The sequence below is a fragment of the Cygnus atratus genome, chromosome 6, assembly GCF_013377495.2.
Source record: "Cygnus atratus isolate AKBS03 ecotype Queensland, Australia chromosome 6, CAtr_DNAZoo_HiC_assembly, whole genome shotgun sequence".
In the NCBI taxonomy this organism is placed as follows: Eukaryota; Metazoa; Chordata; class Aves; order Anseriformes; family Anatidae; genus Cygnus; species Cygnus atratus.
The window spans coordinates 4,117,990-4,143,432 of NC_066367.1; the positions used below are offsets into that span (position 1 = coordinate 4,117,990).

Sequence of the window (25,443 nt, forward strand, 5' to 3'; positions counted from 1 at the left end):
AGAACTTGAAGCACATGCTCGGTTTTACCTATGTACTCACACTTCCACATAGGCATCGGTGTCTTTGGGGCTCAGGGCTGAGCTGCAGTGATTCATAATCTTATCCAGTCACCAGCAGGAACACCTGTGCTAAAACATTTGGAACTATTTAAATCACCACGTTTGCAAACTTTTCTGTAAAGAAACAACATTATTTACTTAGAACTTGTCTAGATACTTGTAAACATGGTAAAAAGTTAATTATGACAATATGTTAAACTATAAAGGTGGCGTGCCTCCACCAAATGGGATACAATGCGTGGGTATTAAATACAGGTGCTAATATGGGAGAAAACAATTGTCAGCAATAAAAACTGAAGAAACCAGAAGACGGGTTATAAACTAAATTATATGTTTCTATACAGCACAGTTTTTTAGTCAATTGAATGTAATAGATGTTAGATACTTCTGTTTCCACAAGTGTTAGCTGATAATCTAGAAATTAATAGAAAGTTTGGGAAGTCTGTCTAGAACAATCTTAGGAATCTTTAAAAAAAACAAAACTAAATTCACAAAATGGGTATTGGTTGTTTAAGAAAACCTGTAATATTTTAAAGAAATTATATCATACCACATCTCATTGAAATACGGTTCAAAAGCCCACAGTAAGAAAATGTTGGTGTTTTTTGTGGAACAGGGATGACAAAGTTTCCAAAAAAACATTAAGTGGGAAAGAGGAAGCTTTTGTCCTCTGTTTTCTGTAATATAAGCCCTGAAAATGCTTTCCTTACTTCTGCTTTCCAGTCAGAAACCTGATGCCTGATTGAAATAAACCTCATCCATTCTCCATCATTTTTATACATCTCCCAGCTTCTACCAACGCTTAGCAGTTTTACCAATCAGCATTGATAAGACAGTACATATTTAGAACTGAAAAGCATAGCTATCTGGTTTAGGTTCTGTCTTTTGTAGCACTGTTACAATACATGGCTTATATATGATGAGATAAAAGCAAGACCAGAGTCTGGCCTAAGGGAGAAGACTTTAGGGCAAAAGGTTGACACCAAGCAGTTTATTACATATAGGACATTAAATCTGCGAGAGAAAGTCAGGGATTCATTGACAGTTGGATTACTAGTCACACCAGATAAAAGTGCTTGGTGGGTTGAGATACTTTTGTAATGTAGAACCTCATTTTATATGCACCATATGCTCCAGAAGCATAAGTAAAAGAAAAATTGCTTTCAAGAGAAAAGAAAACAACAAATTACTGAAAATTCAAGACTGTTTTGCAAGTATCTTGTGACTCATGCTACGCAGTTTCACCATACTGGATTCTCTCAGGTTGTTCTAAAACTCGAAGACAATTATATTGCAAAAACCTAATGCTTTCTGAATGCTCTTGGGGCTTTTCACAAGGGGTAACTGTGCTGGAATTCAGAGGAAGACAAGAAATTTTACAGAAATACTTCTGAGTATTAATTGTCATTCCAGATAAAAGTATTTCTTTAACAGTGGAATTTCTTCCCACGGAAGGAAGATGACCATTTTAATTAGTGAAGAGTCATTGGTGGCAAGCCCTTACCTGGTTTTTGCACTAACAGAGGAGTAAACTGTGCTCCCCAGGGAATGGCAAACGTTGGCTTCATCTTGGTGTCGTGGCAGCAACAAGGATTTTTCTGTTTTCAAGAAACTTCTCTGAATGTTGACTCTTGCTGTGGTGCGTGTAGCAGCCAAGCACTCAATCATCAGGGCAGCTCTACACATTCATCATGAAGGAAAATCTGAAACAGCAGTAATAAAAACTTCCCAGGAGCCTAGGGGAAAAGGCAGCTATACCTTTTGCTTTTGTCTGTGTCCGAAGCTGGAGATGACGTTTGGTGGAAGGCCTGAGCCTGAACATCACCTGTCCACGAGATGCAATGTGGACACGTGGCTCCAGCTTTCCTCCTGCCTAGCAGCTCAGGTGTGGTTTGGAGACAGTCCGTGCAGTCAGACACAAACCTCCCTGCAAACGCAAACTGTTCGTACCCTGTGCCCAGGGCTAGAAAACATAAAACAGGAAAACAGCAAATACCAAATATTATTTCTGTTTTTGTGAATAAGGCAGTAGAACAGCCAGAGAAATACTCTTAATTTATATGCAAGTCTTCTTTTCTTTCTTGTTTGCTCAAATTCTAAAAGCAGTGAAATGAAAATTCCCCTCAAAGCATTGGAGGACACTGCAAACACGGCACAGGCCTGCAGCACAGCAAGGAGATTAACCAAGCATGAGGCATTAGAATATTGCAAAGAGGATCAAAAGAGATTTGTGACTGAAAAGCCACACACCAGAATTACAGTCAGCTGAGAAGCTGGGCAGACAGAAATTGGTAAATCTTTTAAATTTAGATATCTTCTAAAATAAATTCAAAGGTTGGGATGTGCGCTGCAATGTGTCATGCAAGGCCTCCTCGTGATGTGAGGCTGCAGACAACGCCATCTTCTTTCTAAACAGAGAATTCCTGTTTTGTGATAATCAAATATTTAATGTGATTTTGCTTTTTTGCTAGGTAATACGGCCACCGATGTGCCAAAAACTAAGAGCCCTGAGGACAACAACAGGCAAAGCAGTAGCCATGAATAAATTGCCACACAAATGGAAATAATACAGAGAAATAACAGTAATGTAAGGACTCAATCGTCCCATAACATTCCCTTCTCCAAAGTAAAAATCAGTCCTAAGGTTTCCAATACAAAAAGAGATTAAAATAAAATAGGAAATAGAAAATTGCATCTCGAGTGAAATAAAAGCATACTTCACTGCAGACAAAGCCATGGATCAGCAGGGCAGTGACACAATAAGACCCTGTTCCTCCCAATCCTGTAACAACTGTGGATGTTCATATACTTAAGAAGGAGAAGTAATATGTTCCAGAGGCTTACTGTATAAACATCTGTGTGCAGCCAAACTACCTTCAAATTTTCACGCTGAGATAAACATCATTAGGAACACCAAACAACCTTAACAAGTATGAAACGAATAACAGGCTTTGTACTTGTGCTGGATCTAGCTGGAATTTGTCCACAGCAGTCCGTGTGGTGCTGCATTTTGGATTTGTAGCTGCAACAGTGCTGGTGACTCAGCAGCATTTTGGCTATTGTTGAGCGTTGCTTGCATGGCTCTTTGCTGGTCTGCCCGGCAGGAAGCCCCTAGGAACTAACACGTTCCTGAAAGGCACCCTTCACGTGTTTTTCTGGGCAAGGCTAAAGATGGGCATGAAACTGAAAGTTGTTTTCCTAATGCCTGCTGTAATTCTCAACAAAACAAAACAGACAAACAAAACCCAACCCTTGCCTGGAAGATCAGTTCCTAAACCGTGAAAAATTCAGCCATAAGGACAAGCTTCTGAAAGGCGTGCACCCCCCTCACATTAAAGAATGTCCTCCATTTCACGTGTTGTCCACCTGCCTGCCCAGCATGCCCGGGGGTGACATCCAAAGGGCCCTGTACTTACGGTGCAATCTGAACCGAGCAGTGCGCTAATGAGGCGGGCAGGAGAATTGCCTCCTGAGGGGATTTTCAAATAGGAAATGAGCCAGAAGAACAGCTTAAAAAGAAGCTGGGGTATGGACTGCCTGAGAGGCTGCATTAGGGCAAAGACCGAGGACTGAAGGAGAAGAGTGCTGTGGATACGTGTCCCTTGGGGAGGTTTATGGGTGACTGGATCAGAGCTGCTGTTGCAGAAGACGGTTTCATTTTCTTAGATTGCCTTGTTGGCTGAGATCAAGTCCTGTGTGCTTTTCTCTCATACACCAACAGCACCTTTTGCAGCACAAATGTCAAACATGTTCCTTTATAAAGTTATAAAATGTCTTCAGCTGTCACTAAAATGAGAAAATTTTCAGAAGAGTTTAATTTACCGACAAAGAACTGTCCTCATGACTGCTGTACATAATAAATATTTTGTCATCTGCAGATATTATCCAATACCCTGATTATCTAATTATCTTATCATATCTAAGGCTACTATCCAATATTTCATATCCTTTCCACTATATATCAAGAGGTTTTCAATTGCATAATTTTAAAATCAGAACTCTTGCACACACTGAAATTTATGAGTAGACCGATTAAACAGCAAGAAAAAAAATGGGGGGTGAAATAAATGATGGTACATAGATTAAACAAGATACTTTTTTTTCATAAATAGAAATATTACCTATAACCACATGGCAAAGAAAAAAAAATAAAAAATGATTTAATTCACGGTATACATAGGCCATCATACCTCTAACTCTGCTTTGATTTAACTTTGGTTTCTGGAGGAAAGAATAACCTTTAACATGGTACAAGTAATTTCTCTTGGGGGAAAAAACTGTCTTGAGGAAATCATGAGCATCACAGAACACTCCAATTGAAATAAAGGGTAGTTATGGATGGTCTGTATAATGGTTACACTTTACTAAGAGATTCACCAGAGCATGAGTGCATGGCTCAGGAGCCTTTTTTTAGGTTATGGCCTACTGTTCTGCTTTTAAGTCTCAGTCTGCCTAATTTCCACTTAATTTTAATTCCAGATATCCACTCCTACCTCAAATACAGCAGCGGAAATAATATTTTTGTTGGAAGACAGACTCGGACAGCACAAGCTTGCTATATAGAGGCTTTGACTGCTTTTTATTAAATGTTTTGATAAGAACATTTCTAAAAGTTTAATGACTGAAAAGACTGAAAATATTTAATTGGCTAAGATGCATGATTCTAAATAATGCATAAAGCTTACTATCAGATACTGCTAAAAAAATAAATAAAAGAAAGCTGAAGCTGGTATGCCACTAACATGTGATTTGAACTGGTGAAGGGTTTGCAGAGTTGGTTCGGGATAAGGCCAGGACTAAGACCTGGGTTTCTGTAGTCAGAGTTAGCTGAGATCTTGTATTCACCACTGAATGGAGGTGGAAACACCCGTAGGTTTGGGACTGGCAAGGGCTCCTGTGTTAAGCCAGGGCTCAGGCACATCCATCAAGACGTATCAGACATTTGTATCAGTATGGGATGGAGTCTCAGGTCTGAACAAGGAAACACACGTATATATAGTTGTGTACACAAATAACGTACTACGATCTAATATCTCAAACCTAAGAGCTGTCTTGCACTTTGTTTTGGCACAGCGTTACATGGTTAACTTTTCTGATTTGATAAGGTAGTTGGAAAGGTAAAACAACCACCGAGAGACAAACGGATCACAAAACATCCAGCAAGAGTATCCTGTCCTGGGTGGTCTGCCAATGACCCCACAGTTTAATATTGCAAATTAACTCCTATTAACTGGAAATACTTTCAGTTCTCCTTCTGGCTGTCCATCCTTCTTCTTCCCCCCCATGTCAGAAGTCTGTTCTTTGATGTCTGAATTAAACATTGTTTGTCCCACGTAGTTCAAAGTTGAAGATACTACTTGTGGGCTGCACAGCATCTCACTAGCTGGAAAAAGTTAGTCAAATCCTGACTCTGTGATCAGAGGCCAAGCCACTGGATGTGATTTCCACAGCAAAACTTGTGTCACTCAGCACCAAAACAAGCCTGCATTTAGCGAACGAGAGGAGTCATTCCAGTAGCTCAGCCAAGAGCCCACAAACACATGGTCTGACAAATTCTTTTCAGCAGGCGTCAATAGTACAGACAGACAGACGCATTATTTCAAGGCTCATTTCTTCTGAATCAGAGGGGATGAACTGGACTGAACAGTTTCAGCCAAACAAGAATATTGAATATTTTTATCTGTCTCATCTATGAACAGCATCACATAACATCAGCAATTAAATAACAACTTAATTTCTGTAACCTCTGCCTCTTGCCACCTTTTATCTAGCTACTTACAGGCTTGCAGAGGTCTCATCACCGCAGCATCTTAGTGCATCATAACTTTTGTTCTCTTAACTATCTTCTGGGTGGAAAATTAGAAAGAAAATATAATGGTGGGGAAAGGAGGGACAATGAGAGGGAACAGGTGGGATAGCTTGCAAACCCTGTAGGCTTAACCTGTGCATGCACTAGAGTACTGCATAAAGAGCTCTGATCAAATGAGCTGAGGTACAGCACCAGGCTAATGAGATTATAATGCATCCTTTAGCAGCCCTGCTGTTGTGCTGCATGGCTCTGTATTGCACTGACAGCAGGGACTCATCCATGTCAACTCATCCGAAGTTGGCTCTGGTGTCCCAGTACAGTGTTGCTTTGCATGGTGCAGGCATGCCCAGCAACTGGGCAGGCAGGTGGCTGCTTTTATTGATACAAATTTGGATGGTTGGACTAGATGATCTTGGAGGTCTTTTCAAACCTTAATGATTCTATGATTCTGTGAAATAGTAAAGGCTATTTAACCATTAGTACTCTTACTGCTGCTGGATGGGAAATACTAAACTGATTTGTGCAAGGTCACACACAATCTGGAGCCAGAATCAGAAAACCGTCCCTTCAGTTTATCATAATTACCCCTTGTGTCAAGATTTCATATAAGAAAAAGATGACTTCACACTTGCGTAAGTAAGTGACAAAATTCTCATTGACATCGGTAGGGACAAGACCCAAGTTTGAAGATCCTTTAACCAAATAACCTTTCCTTAGTGCCTAATGCCAAACCTCTGAGTTTGCCAGTCGTGTTTTTCTATGCTGAAAGAAACATCCCAGGCAACTACAACATATTTACAGTTGTAAACAACTTGCTGCTCAATTAACTATTGTCATGACTTTAATTAATAAAGGGTTTTGTAATTATTTTCTATAGTCTTTTGACAGAATTGATTTAAAATACACTAGATAGAAATCTGCTACAAATACAAATATTATTTAATGCAGATGGATTGTTAAATTTACTTCCAAGACTTGCTGCACACTTCTTATTCAAGCAATCTATTCCAAACATACCCAGAGTGACAATAAATCAACGACTTGTAACAGCAAATATATTATTCCATGAATACCACACACAGCTGTCACATCATCCTGTTGTGATATTTGCTTGATGTTCAGATAATAACACAGTTAAGAGGACAGTGTTCCTCAGCTTTTTCTTAAGGTGAGTAAAGAATGAGAAACATCTTCTTGGAAAGATGCTTGTTTGGAAACAATTTTGAAACATTAGCCCTCTCAGGAGAGGGAGCAAAAATCTCTTCTGTCATCTTACATGAGTAGCCTGTGAGCCATGTTGATTATTTCAGACTGAAACTTATAACAAAATATGGAAGACTAACTTCATTATTATGAGAAGTTGCAAGTTTTGTGTGTTCTTAACTAATTAAAGCTTCAGTTCTCTGAATGATATGCACCAAGTAACAGCCACTGCAGCCGGGCATTTACATTCAGTAAATTATTTTTGGAAGAAGCTCCTGGTTGATGCAAAAGGGCAAAGGCCACTGGAATTTGAAATCAAGAAGCACAGTCTGTTAGGGTTAGATCCACAGCCTTTGGAAGTCTATATGATCTAATAAATCATTTTAATGCATGTAGATCAGACTGCCTTTGGAATTTGTAGCCTTTGGTGATATTCTGCAATATTTTATTAGTATTTACTTAAGGTTCTGTATGTGTGCTTGATAGAGAGTGCAATTGCACACAGGGTTTGGTTTCTTCAAGCAGCACGGTAACTGTTTTTTGAATCTTCATCATTCTTCAAATTTAGTATTGTCACTCCGGTCTTTGAAAGAAGGTGATATCAATTCTCTGCATTTGACTCTGTTGGTATTATAGGCATGAATAAAGACTTTTGACAAATGATGTTTGTGTCCCTTTGGATATTGGTACAGCTTTTTTATTCTCTGTAGCAGAAAACTAGTAATAGGATTTTTTTCCCTTTCTTTTTCCTGTCTATGGATTTCACAAACAGTGTTAGAAATGTTTACATGGACATGCTGATGAACTTAACACAAGTCACTACAAATAGTATCCATTTCCCCATCCCCAAAGACTCAATGCTACAACAGTCATGAGAAGACACTTCAAAGATTCTCAGTCACTTTGTAAAGTCATCTCTGAGCGTCAGTCAAGTGAGCAAAGCCTGTTTGTTTGAGCTGTGAAACCTTTTTTTCCTCTTTTTCTTTATATCCTGCTGCTCCTATGCTCATGCATATAGCAAATGGAAAAAAAAATAATTCTAACTTAGTTCTTGAAGTCTTAGCTATGCAGCAGGTAATATTATAGGTAACATTAAGTATGAAAACCACTGCATAGTAGTAAAAATAATATCAGCTTTTTCTAATTTTACCTTGTAAGGAAAGGTTTTCTAAAATAGAAAATAAATGTCTGTGTGATACAATCTTACCTTTGAGAATTTTGGGGCTTCTTGTTCACTGTTAAATTACATTTAAGGGATGTCACCAATAGAATTATGATCTGTTGTAATTATCACCCCAATAAAACTGCAGTATTTGAAGTAGTGCAGTGTTTAAAACTATTATATATATACAAATACATATATTTAACTTAATATTCCAATACATTGTTCAGACAAATTTAATCTGTGCAAATTTCTTTTTAGATACAAGATACTTTCATCTCATGGAAAAAGCCAGAACCACCCAAAGCAGAACAGTTCAGTGTTCCTCTTAAGAGCTGCAGTTCTCGTGACATTTGACCATGCTTAAACTGGACATGACTCAGGAATGATACCTTCATTCTACCTCCCAGACAGACAGATTTATAGAACAAATAATTCAGTTGAGATTATTGAATATGCAGTCAGTCAGAAGGAAGAACTACATTGCTTGCAAAGCTTATAGGACTTTATGTTTATTTTATATATATTTAATATATAAAGGACAATAGGACTGAATAGCTGAATTAAAAACTTCTGTTCAATGTGCGGGTGTTTTTGGAAACTTTCAAATACTGGTATGCAGAATGAGTAAATAAAAGACAACTATAGTTAATCTACAGATGTATTATCAATACATTGCCGTGCCTGAAATATTGTAGACACTTTTAAGATATTGTTGATTATTCCATCCTAAAACTAACAACTCCCTCATGGAGAAACCAGAGAGAAGGAAAAGAAGATGGTACAGAGCTGGAATAGCCTAATATTGAAGAAATGGAGCTATTTACTATAGAAAAGAAAGAACAGAAATCTAAAATTTTGCACAGAACAGAGCAGGCAGGTAAGAAATTGCAGTTTACTGTTTCCCACAGAAAAGCACAATAGACCCTGTAATGAAAAGGAAAAGAAGTAAATAATGATAATAAGAGGTTTCTTTATATAATACCTAATTAGACCACAGGAGATGCTGCCTTCATATTGAATTCAGAACATACAGCTTTACTGTAACATGCAAGATAAGGTTTGGAAGGGATATCTTATCTCATGACTTCAAGATAAAGACAAGCCTTAGCAGAAATCAAAGTGGGGACCTGTGAAATGGCAGATTATTTTGCATGCTTACAGACATTTCCTGAGGATTATACAATTTCTTAGTGCTCATGATTTTAGTAAAGAAAAATAATTTTACAGAAGACTCAAAGATTTTTGTTACATGTTAGATACACAGATTTCATCTCTGATTTCCAAGCCTCACCAGATTATGAAAGTTTACCAGGCTTGTTTGAATTATTATAAATAAACAAACAAACAAACAACACAACTGGAGGCATATGACTACTCTGACACTCATGATAATTGTACTGATTTCCATCAGCTTTTCTATTGATTTCTACTTTTTAATGATATTCATGTTCTATTTGGATTCTCTGGTCTCTTCCTCAGACCATCTGTAGAATAGCAAAACAAGTTTGTTTGTTTGTTTTTTTTAAAAAAAAGGCCAAGGACAAACCAGTAAATCAACCAACCAGCCAACCAAAAACCCAAAGCCACCCTATTTTATAAAGGCTGCTGCTACTGAAATGTGTGAACAGAATATCTAGATGCAAACTGCAACTGATACTTTAACTTATTGTTCAGGTAAGCTTGCTGTAGGATACAAATGAACCAGTGTAGATAGGATAAAAATGGGTCAGTTCTTTAGCCATGCCTCAAAAAGTGACCTGAATCCTTTTGTGATGAACCAAAAACATGCACTTACCCCAGTGAAAACTCTGCCAGCTCTGAGCAGGTCTTCCTGTCAGCATGAATCACATGTTAGTCGTGACTACTGAGTAATTCAGCGCTGACTGAAACAAGGCAGTGGTGGTCCATTTGGGCAGGCTTCTTCCAGTTCCTTGCCCTTCTACTGCCTTTGTTACTATTTTGTAATTCTGTGGAAGAAAGAAGGCGAGAAAGGTTACACCAAGGCAACATTCTGAAACAAAATCTGACCTACCCCAAATTCAGGCTTAAACAAAACACTTCATGCTCAGCCCTGCGTCAACGGAGGACTGATAAATATTCATTTACCACTGCTGCAATCTGCAGCTGGGAGAAGCGTGCCACTCCCATGCTCAGTAGATGTTCCTTTGGAAAGCATGAAGGACTTCTTGCAGAAGCCATGCGTATTAACACTGGTTCTCAAAGAGCAACTCTACGCTGACAACTGGCTTCAATGGGTCAGCTTAGAAAGTCAGACGGTTTGCATGAAATACTCTCTCTGAAACTACTCAAAATGTAAGCATTAAGAGTATTTCAGGACTTTAATCCTATAAAATCTAATTGAAAAGAACATATCATGCCTAGAAATTACTGAACATAGTGATATCCACAAGCTACGGATACCATTATAGTGAAAAATACTTTTTGATTAGATTCTCTTCAGGAAATCAAAATAAAATTACTGGTGTCATAAAGAAGTCCCATGAGTTGGTACTTGCAGTGCAATGTCCTGTACCACTCTGGGCTAATGCAGTTTGAGGCCATTCAAAGAGATTGTTGAAACAAAGAGCATCTTATTTGCTTGGTAGAGCTTTCCAAGGCGTTACGCAAATGACATCCCTCCCATTGTCATATGGTTGTTTGTGTTCCATACGACTCAAAATAGAGGCTACAAAATCGTCTATCAGTTTTCCCTTTTTTATTACTCTTCAGTAGTGACGAATACCTGCAAATGAATTCTAAATTTAACCCTATATAGTAATGGTCAGATAATTAGCTGTTAACTTCACTGATGATTAATAGACTAGCCTATTAATTTATAGTGATATCAGCTGACACAAATCTTGGCCCCAAGTGCAAGAAGATAAGCCTGTCACTAAATAATTAGCATTTTTAAGTACAAAATAATTCCTCTGTGAAAGAGGAATAAGTAATTTCTTCTTAGCATTTTGGTAGACTTTTTTCTTTTAAGAAATGCATACCATTTGTTGTGTAAGAGAATTCAAGGAATTATTAGTGGTATTAGTGTTTTCCTAGCTAACGGGAAGAGATATAACAGAAAGGTAATCTCTTTTATTAAGCCAACCAGCGCAATAAGAAAAAATGAGCAAGCTTTTGAACACAACCTGCTCTTTTGGCTCAATATCTAATTAAAACCAATATTGTATACATGTATGTACACACACCCCATAGCTACACAAATACAAAAATAATATTTTTAATGCAATTTGGAATCTAATGAAGTGATTTTTCTCTACCAAGTTATCACTGGGATATTGAAATTAACCACACTGCTTTCTCAGAGGTATTGATATAAATCATTAGATTACATCAACTAAACTTGTGAACTGGTGAAGCAGCCAACTGTACAATTCTAGTCAATAGTTATTAATTCACTTTCCTTTGATCTAAAGGCATTGGACAAGGTGTCAAAATGCCTTGCAATCTCGTTAAGCTACTTGGATGATTTGTAGAAAGTGTAACACACTAATTTGATACAATCAATCTTATTTCCCATTTGCATTGCATTACTAATTTTATCATCCATCTATTTCAATCAATATGCGCTACAAAGCCTTAAAGGTTTGGTTAGACTAATTTTTTAATCGTTCATAAGCTTTCGCATGCATCAAGATTTTTCTTACTTGTTAAAACTTAAGGAAGAGTCATGAACTACTTGCTTGCAGTTCCTCAGATTTACGTACTCCAGATATCCTGGTACAAAGTTCACTTGGCATAAAACAAGCTTTGTGTACTTATCGCAAAGTAGCATACAAACAACGCTGTATCTATTAATCTGGATATCCTAGAAATATTTTTTCTGTTAACTATTCCACTTCTATATAACTCCTAAGTGTTTTTGTATAACTGCAGGGGTGTTTTGAAGGTCTATTGCTGATGAAGGTGAAAAGCAACCAACAAACAAAACCCAGTCAATTTCTTTGTGGTTTATCCTTATTTCTAATCAATGAGTCGGCTGGTGCTGCCAATTAGTGGCTTGATGGGATAGAAGAGCTTGTTGAGTCCCAAGAAAAAACTCGTAAATTTTTAAAGTAGCAGCCTCTAGATCGTGAAGAATTAGAAGTGTCTGCTAAAGGAGTCAGAGACGATTCCCAAGAGAAAAGGGCAGTAAAGCCAATGTTTTAGCCGGTGTAGACTGTTTTCCTTAAGTTGATGCTCTTATGTGAAGCTTCATAATGGAGCTCATAAATAAGAAACATCTTTAATACATCAACAGGAAGCAAACAACAAACAATAAAATATCTAAAAAAGGAGAGAGCAAAAGCTGTATTTCTTCTTCTTACACAGTGGACAGTATTTAAAGTATTCTACAAGCAATGTCTTATGACTTCCTGAGTTATTTTTACTTTTCAAATATTTACATTTACAATATTTAAACATGGATCTAAATACTAGAAATGAAAATCTCAGACAAACACCTGTGTAGTGCCTGCAGAAATTGAGGCACTGTGCAAGTATGGCTGGCTGATGCTGGTACATATGCTAGCAACAAGGGCAGAACACTACTGTACATTTTGAATATCTATTTAATTATGAAATTATTGCACTATATTATTATTGGAGGTATTACAGCACGACTCCCTATGTCCCACCCCAAAAAGAGTTCAGAGAACATATTGCCACTGCAGCTGCACACTGCTGGAATGATATGCCAGGCTTTCCACTGCAGAAAAATGGTTTTGTTTTAACCACTGGAATTTGATGCATGGGTACAAATTCACTGTCCCAAATTCTAGGAGTTTTACAAGACTTTACTTCAAAGCCAGCTCCTCTGGCAAAACCAGAAGCAGAAGAAAAGCCATTCTTACCCCTGTATATGCTACATTACTACGATTTTACTTATCATGCACAGCCAAGTGGGGGGCAGGTTTTGCAGGCTGCCCCCCTCCTGCCCATCCCTGCCTTCAGTAGAGACAAGACCACGGAGAAGGACCAAAGCAAAGACATTCTAACCTGTCATGCATTAGTGAAAAAAAAAAAAAAAAAAAGTGAAAAACAGAAAGAAAAAAAAGAAAAGAAGGGCCCTTCAGAGCTCTAGCATCCCCCCGACTTCCCCACGCCCCAGTGGGTGCCGTTCCCCAAGAGCCCAGCAGGGGCCAGGCGGCGCGCAGCAAAGCAGTCACCCGACGGGCAGAAAAGCCCCGTCCAGGCATTCTGCCGAGGGGGACATGCAAGCTCTGCTGTTGCTGATGATACCAAAAGGCGGTGCTTTGGTATTTCATGTGCTTTGATTGTGCAAATGCAGAAATTACATTTATCCACGTCCAGCAACAACTCCTTGGCTGAATTTCATGTTTCCCAGCAGTGGTGGAGAGGCTGAAAAGGCAGTGCTTCAAACCAAACACCCACATCCCACCGGAGCGGTTCTTGGCTACACAGCCTCCGAGGGTAACAGTAATAAACCCACTACCACCCCCTGAGCTCTGTGAGGATTTTGCGCTTTTCCTCAATTCAGGGAGGTGATGGTCTCCTTGTTACAGGTGTGCACCCGACTGACCTGAGTTTTGAAAAACGCTGTGGACAACAAAGGGGCGAATCACATGCCTGGGTTTGGGGATCATGCTCCTTTCCTCCTGTGACTTGGGGCTGTTTTTCTTCAGCTCTTTTAACAGACATTGAAGAAGAATGCAGGAATTCTGGGTAAAAGCATAAAAAATACAGGACTAAAGAAAAGACAGCATTCTGTAACAAGGACAGAGCCTTTAGAATTAAACAGGTGTTTAACAGGGTCCTATTATACAACTTATTATAAGATCAGTAATTAGATGTCATAGTGAAAGCTGCAGAATAAAATCCTGAATACAAAAGAGCTCAGAAAAGCTGGCATCATTTACTAAAATTGTATCCTCCCTTAAATGTTTTTAATAAGCCTAACAGGAATAATTTTCCCTATCTGCTTGTAAAGTGCTTTTCCATTAGTATATCTGGTCGGTTCTGGAGCAATGACAATTAATGAGCATTGGAATATGTGGGAGAGAAAAACACCACAGGGAACTTTTGGCCCAGTAGACATGCAGTCAGGAAGGGGATGGGAAGTGCAAGCTGTCAGCCACAAGCTGAAGGGGACCCCACGACACTCCCCTAAGTCTTAAGCTCAGCAGCATCTCTTGGGCTAGCTGAGAGATGCATCAAAGGCTGAAATTGCCACAGCACCAATTTGCCACCTGTTTTACCTGTTTCTCCCATTTTATCCTTTGCATGCTTATACACCATTGCTGGTGAGAAAGTCCCAAGCAAGTAGGACTCACTACTATCTCCCATAGCTCCTGAGGTGAGGCAATCACCTGCCAGGTTTGCCCTGGTACTCAAACTACAGGCACAGACCAAGCACATGTTGAGGGGAGACTCCTTAACATCCCAAATCTATGAACACCTTGGTTTTCCCGGGAAAATAACCCAGAAGAAATAAAGTTGCCTTCCAGTAGCTGATAGAGCACAATGTTTGGACAGTTATACATGACCACTTTTGTAGGAAAAAATATAGAGAAGGACAAACTATTAGAGAACATTTGTTACAGCCCAAGAATTCATACTAGTTACAGATTTCATACTACAGTTCATGGCAATAAGTTTAATAAGAACTGCAGGTACTATTGCCTTATAGTAGCTGCAGCTTTAATTTACATAATGCAATTGCCATGATATTTTCATAAATTTTTTGTTATGTGATATTTCCTGCTAGACGTTTCACAGACACACTCTTATAAGTACTCCTGAGATTCAAAATAATACATTTTATTCTTGCAATTCAGGTGGCTGAGAGCAAGCACCTGGCAAAATAAGACAACTGGGCTCATTGTTAAGCACTTAAAACATGCTAACTACATTGCATTTCATTATATGTCTAAATTTTTCTATTTAGATGTAACCGTTCTAACCAAAATTAGTTCATAAGTATTATGCCCAGCCTATTGCAAATAAGTGAGTGGTGAATCTAGTCCAAAATATTTAAAATGGATTTTTCTATCTCTTTCAGTATTCTATTCTAGAAATTTGGTTTTGTGCTGACAAAAGTGAGATGAGGTGAATGAATAGGTATCTTACCCAGATGCTCAGGAGCTTTCTTATAACACTTGTTTCAAATTAGGAAAGGAAGCCAACTGATTCTAAAGTAGGACATAAAAATCAGTGTCAGCAACAAGCACTAATTTACAGTGACTTTCACAACACCTGATCTTTTCTTCAGGTACTACCTCCTGTAGTGAGTCAGTTATGGGAACTAGTTTAACTTAACCAACAGAAAAAAGAGCAGAGAATTTCTAGTCCTCCAGACTGTAAGGGAATGTTTGACAATCTAGCCTACAACAGCATGAAGATGCTGGATTTCTGGTGTGGTTATAATTTACGTCCCTCTCCTTCTTTGCCATGAGTGCAGCTCTTTCACACTCCTGTAACTCTCCTTTTTCTCAGAAACGTCCTGGTTCCCTTCCATATCCAGTTAGTCCACCCCCATAACAAGCTCAAATCCCATCCCGCTTCCTATCTATTTTTTTCTGGGTTGCTGGCCAGGCAAGAGCTGACACACTGTAGATGGTCCAGAGCTATCAGCATGCTGACTAATGACTAATAAGCACATGCTGATTGGCTAATTAAAGGCTGCCAAAAAGGATGGGTCATGGTTGGGCTCTGCTTGCCTTTTCCTTAGGGAGGGCATTAGTAATCTCCTTTGCACAGTTGCTGTTTTTCCATAAAACTCACAGTAACACAGTGTCTTTTAAACCTCTGTATCTGTCAAATTTGGGTTTGATTATGTTTTAGATTTTCTTTAGGTTTTCTAACAAGTCCAAAAGTTACTGGTGGGAGGGAGAAAGCCAAGGAGAATCTGACAAGTAGACAGAGGTGTGCCTTTTTTTCTTTTGAAAGAAATGCATTCTTATATTGCTTGATTTTGGGGGCCTGAGTCATGATCTTTGAATAGTCAGGATTGGGAATACTGTTCACTATTGGCAGGCACGGCGGGTAGAATGACACAAATCCCAAAGATAATATTAAAATGCCATAAAGTTCAGTAAGATGTGCATTTCGCTTTTAACTCTTCTTTGTTTTTGCTGTTAGCAATGTGCTGGTTATTTTTAAAATTGTTTTTGCAAAATAATGTTTTAAAAAACTTTTATCTGGTTACTTACTTTTCACCTTTTGCTTGCTTTCCTCACATCTGTCACCTACTTCTGTAATCATCATTTTCCTAAAACACCACAACAAAAGTCAGAAAGAAAAACAATTTGTGTATTGCTCTATTAAAGAAATTAAATTCTTCAATAGCTCCTGACCAAATGCAACGGTTTAAGCCCTCTTTGAAATTCTTGCATTCTCATAGAAAAGAAACAGCAACAACAAAATATGAAGAGAAAGTTATTCTAACAACCTGGAGGCATTCAGGGTACATTGATATGAAGCCCATTTTGTGAGGGTAATACTGGAAAAATATTTCTTTTGGTTGTGCAGCTGCTACTGAGTTCTGGGGCACTTTTTTTTGTCTTTGGTAAGTATTCCCTCTGTCTCCACTCCGGCTACCACTGCTAACTCCTACTCCTAAATAGCAAGCAGGCATAGTCCCAGGCATGGTCCTCAGGAGAATTTATTTGCCACCATGCATGGTGGCTCTGCTTTTGCTCAGAGCTCACCAGGGTTCTCAGGCATAAAAAAAGTGGATTTTGGTCCTGCAGGCATAAACAAATGCCTTGTGGAGGGGAAAAAAGGGGCTCTTTTTTGCAGATTAACACAATCATAGCAGAAGATTGAAAAAAAAATCTGAAACTCTTTCATGGCAAGCCGCAGTCAGAGTGGGAAGACCTTGAAGGAGAAACAGCAGGCCAGGTACCACACCAGGCAAGCTGCTACAGAGAGCATTCAGAGGAGTTATGGTGCTGGAGGCACTTCACCAGCCACTTCTCTTGTCCCCTCTTCAACACAATGGGTGGCTTCCAGCCACAGTCTGCCTGAGCATTTAATAATGCTGGTATTAAAGACTGCATCATTATTTCTACCTGTTTACCGATGGATCGTAATTCTCTTTAGAACTGTGTATAGTATGAAATCTGGTACATATCGAGGTTTCCACTCGGGGTAGATTCCCTGTTATATTCAGCTCTTTAGGTCATTCTTATTTCAAATAAGAAATTAAAAAATAACTTTATTATGACATTCATTGTCATAATATATTAAAAACAACACCCAAACCAAAAAAAAACAAAAACAAAAACCCCTCACCATCAGAGTATGAAGCTGGGTTAATGCTTTTTAAGATTATAAATATGAATCATCTTATGAACCGTCCAAAAAGATACATTTCCAGTACTTGTAATGTATTAGCCTCTTTAAATTACAAGAATACAAAGAATTTGTTTAAAATAATACATTGTGGACATGGCAGGAAGTCTCTGGCACAAACTCAGCTCTACCCTGACTTCTAGTTCCAGTGAACCATGAGCCCATTTATGTTACCATATGTTGAAAGCAGTTGCATGAGTATCTTGTGTGAAAACAAATGCTCAGGATATAAGCAGTCAAAATGTCTGCTTTACACATGAGTTTGGTTGAAATGAGAATATCAGGGTTAGACCCTAAAGCCATAGGCCTGGAACGTGTGAGCATGATACATTTATTGCTTGCATCACCTTTACACCAGAATAGCACAATCAATTTCAGTTGAATACTCATGGTTTACGTCACTGGTCATGAGCTGAATATTAGGCTCAGTTCTCTGCAATGCACTGAATTTGCATGCCCTGCAAAGGTGATGCAAGATAACATGAATGACCAGGCAGGAAAAAGCTTTGAATGTTTTGTCCCACACCTTTCCATGCACCAAAATGTTTCCTATAGGAACATATGAAAATAAATAAATAAAAACCTGATTGCCACATTCTATGGTGTACTCATAATGGAAAAAGAAGAGAAGATCAGTGAGAAACTGATAATTCAGTCCTAACTTAGATAGGCAAACTCTGGCATATTGCATGGAATTCCAGGATTTGTGTTTGCTTTAATATACAGACTGTGCTGAGCTGTAACCCCCACCTCCCCAAATAAATATAAATCCCAAAGATTCTGCTAGCAGCATGCCAAATGCAAACTATATTGCTATAAGCTTTTATAAGCCATTACCTGTAAGTATATAATAATGTCTAGATGTATCTTGTGCAGAAAGAATATTAAAACTAATTTTAAATATATAAGCAGGATATAGAGAACTTACAAATGTTTGAGTAGAAAGCAAAAGAAAGCACAGTATCACTTAAGCTGACAAAATACAGATATATTTTGAACCGAATTAAAAGAGGATATGGAAAAAGAAGATATACTCACAGTAGGGATTTAAATGTTTAGGTCTCTCAATATGTAATTTACTGCCCAGGATTTTGCTGACAAGGCAAACTCATTTTACATAATAAGTGTTCACACACTTCAGTAAAGGATTTTGATATATACTAATGGGTCAAACAGACAAATATGTACTTACTTACAGTCACATATGCTCAAAATCTTTATTACTGCTTAGCTAGTACCTTTCAGGAAAACCTATTAAAGTTTTCTGAAATATCAACTGCTTCATATATTTTAGCTGTTGAACAACATAGATTTGTAATGTTTGCAATGTATTTACAAATATTTTCTTCCTGCCTAACAGCAGTTCCGCAGGATTTTCTTTTAAATAGTGCAAGCTTTCAGTCAAAATAATGATAGAAGCTTAAAGCAACTTTAGAGAGAGCTCTGCCTTGATTCATACTGCAAGCATACTGTCTTGTATATATTTAAGAATGATAGTGCTGTCTTCCAGTACTGCTGCCCATAGTACTTGGAAATATATCCTTTCCGTATGTGAAGACATATCCTCTATGAAGCCACCAGATAAATCAGTTCACCCTTGGCTGTAACTAAATGCTGTCTAGTGACTTGTGATCGACAGGGCTTTAACCTCTGACAGCTAGATTCATTGTTGGGACAACAACCAATCGTTGGTTTTGACGACATGAGCCTAATCAAAGTTGGAGTATAAAAGCCCCCTTGGAATATATAAGGTACACCAGTGTGGTAAGCTGTCTCTCAGATTGCATTTGCTTTCACGTATCTGTTTAGTACTAAAAGAAAAAGGGAAAGGGGGAGGAAAAAAAAAAAAGGAAAAAAGCTGCGCTGAATGTGAGATCATGCAAAAGCTAGCAATCTATGTTTATATTTACCTGTTCATGCTGATTTCAGTTGATCCGGTGGCTCTTGATGACGGTAGTCAGCCCACAGAGAATGCTGAAAAAGATGGACTGTGCAATGCTTGTACATGGAGACAGAATACAAAATCTTCCAGAATAGAAGCCATAAAAATTCAAATCCTCAGCAAACTGCGCCTGGAACAAGCTCCTAACATTAGCAGGGATGTTATTAAACAACTTTTACCCAAAGCTCCTCCACTACAGGAACTGATTGATCAATATGACGTCCAGAGAGACGACAGTAGCGATGGCTCTTTGGAAGACGATGACTATCATGCCACAACTGAAACGATTATCACAATGCCTACAGAGTGTAAGTAACCCTGCTGCTTTCGTCTCGCACTGCTCCTCCGAGAGAGTTGTCTCCGTGCTGTAGAGCCACACAACTCCTTCTCAGGCTCTCCCAACAGGCTGCTGGCTGGAGTCTGCCAGAGGGAGGGAGGAGAGTGTATTTCTAAAGGATTTGAGTCAGGTTCAAATGACCTTGTTGCGAGCCTTTGTTTTACTGTTCATTTATTCGGCTCCTTATAACGTGCGTGCCCTGTAGCACTTACGATTTGCCAATTACCTTAGAAAGCAAGGAGAGATCTGCAGTTCAGTTGGCTCCGTTATTTGCAGCATTCAGGGCATTTCCTATTGCAAACAGAAAGTGCAAGTGCAGGTAACAAGATAGCTATATTTTTCTGCATGAGGTTTCACCAGCCAGTGCTTTAAAGAGCAACAGAAATGAGCAGAAATACAGCTTAGAGAACGAGACCCACAAGTGCAAGTACAGAGTTAAATTCTTGCTTCTTTGCTGATCCCATAAGCTAGCACCACCCACCTCTGAGTTAAAACTATATATTTAAAGCAAATATGTGTGTAATGGATTTAAATGTTAAAATGTCCACGTTATAGCAATCAGCTCCAGTAGTCGTGCCAAGGAAGAATGAAGGCATTTACTGAATGAGCAGATTCTAAGTTATCTTCTGAGTGCTAAACATCTGCTACGGCTCCTATCAAGTATCTTTTGCACAGCTAATACTATAGTATCTTATGTTCTTCATCAGCTAAAGTATTTGGCTATGGCAGCTGTTTTTTAAAATAACACTTATGAATATGATGTCAAAAAGGAAAAAGATGACAGGACATATTAGGCATGTTAGCAGTTACAGATATCATTACAATACACATACTAGAATAAAATCAGCTGCTGTAGCTAAAAATGCACACATGGATGAAAAATTAACTTTATCTGTAACATTTTTTAACTTTAATAATATGTGTACTTAATAGCAACATATTAGTGCAGCCTTAATGCAAAATTAGGTCTGCCAGCAGTTTTATTCCAGCCTGCTGTATAGTTGGTAACTATTTTAATTAAACCACTATATAATTACAATGACTGAAGAAAAGTCATTATGCTTCATTGATCTGAGTTAATTTCCTACTTTTTATAAAAGCCTTTGAACTATTTAAAATCCACTAAAGATACAGGCGATGAGATTAAGTGATGAGATTTAGGAGTGTCAAAACTCTGCACCATTTAAAATTCATTTTACCCATTTTATGCTGGCATGGCAAGACATTGTCATGACTAGGTAGAACAGCTGCATTGTAGGCTACAGGAAGGAGGAATGCTGCACTGCATGTGACTTTCCTATAATATTGTTCAAATGGAAACAAATCTTTACATTAATACTTTAAATTATTATTGTTTCCACTCAACAAAAGAAAACAAAGTGTTCAGGTAGTTTGTGCATAGCTACTTCTATTTGTATGATGCACAGCACACTAAGGTTATCTAGTAAATTAAAAATACCTAAAGGTGACATAAGCGTTGACTCAGCTGATGCAAAGTTGCTATTGTGCATGTTTCATGGAGCTCCTCAGGAGATGAACAGCAGAAATGAGCTGGTAGTAGTCACTGTGAAGTGGCATAGGCTGTGCCCGATCCCCTGGTAATTTTTATCTGGGAAAGGGGCTTTTCTGCAGCTGTAGGGGTAAGTCCACAGCGCTGGTACAACTGGTCAGATCCCAGAGATAACTGAGGACCACAGAGTTTCTCTACAGCGCCCTTCTTCTCACAGTTGCCCATTATTCCTGAACTTCAGCCCGTGCACATCGTTCACTCTGCTTAGCCTACAGAGTGCAAGGGACCAGCTAAAGTTACGTAGAAAATGGTTAGCCAAATCTCCTTTTAGCCTATTTACAAAACGATCAGTGATTACTTGTCACATGATGCTACTTTTAGGTGACAGCAAAATGATTAAATTTGCCATAGAGTGTAAAGCACAGAAAATGAATGATGTTACATCCACTTGTTACTGATGCTGTTTATAGAATATTGTAAGACATCCTACATGCTCTGGAAAAAAAATTTCGGTTTATATATGCATATTTATTTTTGTTCCCTGTTCAGTAATCTATTCTTTCCATTCATTTATAGCTGATTTTCTTGTACAAATGGAGGGAAAACCAAAATGTTGCTTCTTTAAGTTTAGCTCTAAAATACAATATAACAAAGTAGTAAAGGCACAATTGTGGATATACTTGAGGCAAGTCCAAAAACCTACAACAGTGTTTGTGCAGATCCTGAGACTTATTAAGCCCATGAAAGACGGTACAAGATATACTGGAATTCGATCTTTGAAACTTGACATGAACCCAGGCACTGGTATTTGGCAGAGTATTGATGTGAAGACAGTGTTGCAAAATTGGCTCAAACAGCCTGAATCCAATTTAGGCATCGAAATAAAAGCTTTTGATGAGAATGGACGAGATCTTGCTGTAACTTTCCCAGGACCAGGTGAAGATGGATTGGTAAGTTTATTTAGAAAAATCCCATTTAAATATCTTGCATTTTATTGGAAAGCATTTAACTTGTGTTTTAAGGATAAAATGGAAACATTGTTTAGGGAATGGAAGATAAAGGTTCTGTATACCCAATTCTTTCACTCTTTGCTCTCTGATCATGGCAAAATCATGTAGCGCTCCTGTGCCTCCATTCCCTTATTTGAAAAATTGAGGTGAATTGCATTACCTCAGGGAGATGTTGAGAGGCATCGAGTGGAAAATGTTTTGGTACTTACCAATGGATGGTACTATCATAGTAACATTGTGTTCAAATTTGAGAGCAAACACTGCTTAATGAGAAGTTACTTTGCATACAGGTAAAAGAAAAAGTCATCTGATTATTTCATTGATGGGAATTTTGCCTCAGATACTGCTGAAAAGATTTTGCATTCAAACCCTGTTTCTCCCTATTCTGTATGCATGTATTTTCTTTTAATGACAAGATGAATTATCTGTATTTATGAAGGTGACAACAGATCTCATAATTTTAAATGTTGTACTTATGATAGAATGCATCATTCCTCTTATTAGAAATGTTTAAATAGATAAATTCTGCTTGATACAACAAATGGGTCACAATAATGGGAAAGAGCATAAAATAACTATGAATAACTATGTAGTTTCTCTCAGTAGGTATGGATGAATTAAATCTGAAGCATACCAGCTAAACTACAGCATTTTCCTTGCTGTTTCCCCAAATCACTCATCATCTACAACCTGTTAAAATTCCTGAACCTATTGCAATTGCTGAAACAATCACAACCAAAATGTTTTTGCTTTTGAGTAAAGTACCAGGAGCATTATTTTGCTTTCACTGCTACAGAGAAGATCATTCTGTTTAGGTAGCTATGTAATGTTTAACTTCATAGCAGTGCAATGCAGTTAATAGAACGTAGAGTAAAAACAATGTGGTATCTCAATCACAGATTAATTACAGATGTGACTCTCATATACTTGCTGGATATCATGATAAAGAATGTCTCCACCCATTCAAATATGTAACAAGGTGTTTTCACACATGTCGATAACCCTCAGTTTTCTCAGGGTTATCATCAGCTGTAAAAACAAACTGTTGTAAAAGCAACACAGGGTCAGATGCAATTCAGGTAACGGGAGAGGAAACTTGTCTTCTCTTTCCTTCACCTCCTCGCTGGCAGCTCTCTGTACTGGGATGCTGCTCTCCACCAAGCCCCTTCTCATATCATTTACCTTTGGGAGGAGCTTCTCCAGTAGCTGGACAACACTGTGCTGAAATCGGCGTGGAGCAGAGGAACTATTTCAAACTCGTGATTGCAAAGCTTGCAATTTCTTTCTATTCTCAGTTAAGGACTGCGCAAAGACACCTTCAGTAGGAAGCACGTGGCTCAGAGATCTGCCAAAAGTACATTCCCTGGCCACAAGGCTCTTTCAGGAGTCAAAATATTAGCTGCCCCTCCAAATTCAGGACAGCAAATCCAGCCTTCTGGCTGAGTAAAAGCTGTGAAGTAGAAGTAACCTGTACTAGCAGGTGAAACATTCATTTCTACCACCACTTCAATTGTTCCAGCAAGACGGCAATTATGGAGACATTTCCTGTTCTCCTCGGTCTGGAGGAGGAGTCTTTGTTGATATCCAGAAAACCTGAACTGAATACCATTTTAATGGAGAGAATTTCAGAAGGATTCGCAAAAAGGAGACCAATACTGCTTGGATTCTGCCCTGTAAATATTATTTATTTATTTATTTTTTCCGTTTGGGAGTTCTTTTATAGAAAAGGAAAAAAAAGAAAAGAAAAGCAACTCTTATTACAGTGTTAAGGAAAACAACAGCTAAACTATAAACCCAGCATCCTCAAAATTTCTGCAACTTTCTCTTAGCAGTTAATAAGAAATGATGCTAGCACAAAGATGATGGTGATTTCAGGAAGAAACACTCAGAAATTAAAGCTCCTTATAGAGAAGCAGCAGGGAAATGTATGTTCTCAGCAGAAAGAAGAGGAATAACCCTTGAGAAGGGATCAAATTTAGCAGAGACTTGGAGGAGGATAAAGTTCTCTGAAGGGCAGAACTTCAAAAATGTTTGTAAATGTTATTTGAGAATACTGATTTGATACATTTGTGTCGGAGATAACTACATGTATGTTTTTACTCAAATTACCTGCACCTACCTCATTAATACTTCCGGTTCCTTTTCCTCTTCTCACAGAATCCATTTTTAGAGGTCAGAGTTACAGACACACCGAAACGATCCCGTAGAGATTTTGGCCTCGACTGCGATGAGCACTCGACAGAATCCCGATGTTGTCGCTACCCACTGACCGTGGATTTTGAAGCTTTCGGATGGGACTGGATTATCGCACCTAAAAGATACAAAGCCAATTACTGCTCTGGAGAATGTGAATTTGTATTTCTACAGAAATATCCGCACACTCATCTCGTACACCAAGCAAATCCTAGAGGCTCGGCAGGCCCCTGCTGCACGCCCACCAAGATGTCCCCCATAAATATGTTGTATTTCAATGGAAAAGAACAAATAATATATGGAAAGATACCAGCCATGGTTGTAGATCGTTGTGGTTGCTCATGAGACTGTCGTGAGATCCACCACTTCATAAATTGTGGAAGCTACCAAAAAAAGTTATATCCCCTCACCCATCTTTGAAACTGTGAAGTTACGTGCGCTAGGCATTGCTGACATCATATGCTGTATGATAGCCTATCATACAGGCCAGATTTAGAGCAACACAAGCTGCAGAACGTGAACTAAAAGACAATAGAGTTGCCTAATGACTGGTTATTAACCAGTGGAAAAAGAAAATCTACAATCAAAATCACCGGATTTAACCAATGAGTTTCTTACATTTTGAGGGAATCAATATTCAGTCATTCAGACACAAATCCATACGCAGGTTTCAACGTATGTTTGTAATCAAAAGCAAGCTCCTTCTCATCTGCAAATAGAAGGAGCAGGCTTTTAAATCAATTTCTTCACAGCTTCACTTGCTATTGCATTTACAGAAAAATATATACCGGTAACATATACACCACTCCACAATACCACCAGAATCATCCTTAAACACTTGAATATATAGTGCAGAATTGTGAAATGCATAAGACGAAATTCCACGTAAATGGACAAATCCTGAA

At 38.4% G+C, this 25,443-nt stretch overlaps 1 protein-coding gene across 1 annotated transcript; it reads left to right on the forward strand.

Moving 5' to 3' along the window:
- The first annotated feature begins 19,423 nt into the window (after positions 1-19,423).
- Positions 19,424-24,883, forward strand: MSTN (myostatin). Its single transcript, XM_035572613.1, has 3 exons — positions 19,424-19,796; positions 21,912-22,285; positions 24,503-24,883. The coding sequence occupies exons 1-3, from the start codon at positions 19,424-19,426 to the stop codon at positions 24,881-24,883; spliced, it is 1,128 nt and encodes a 375-aa protein (XP_035428506.1).
- Positions 24,884-25,443: the final 560 nt, after the last annotated feature.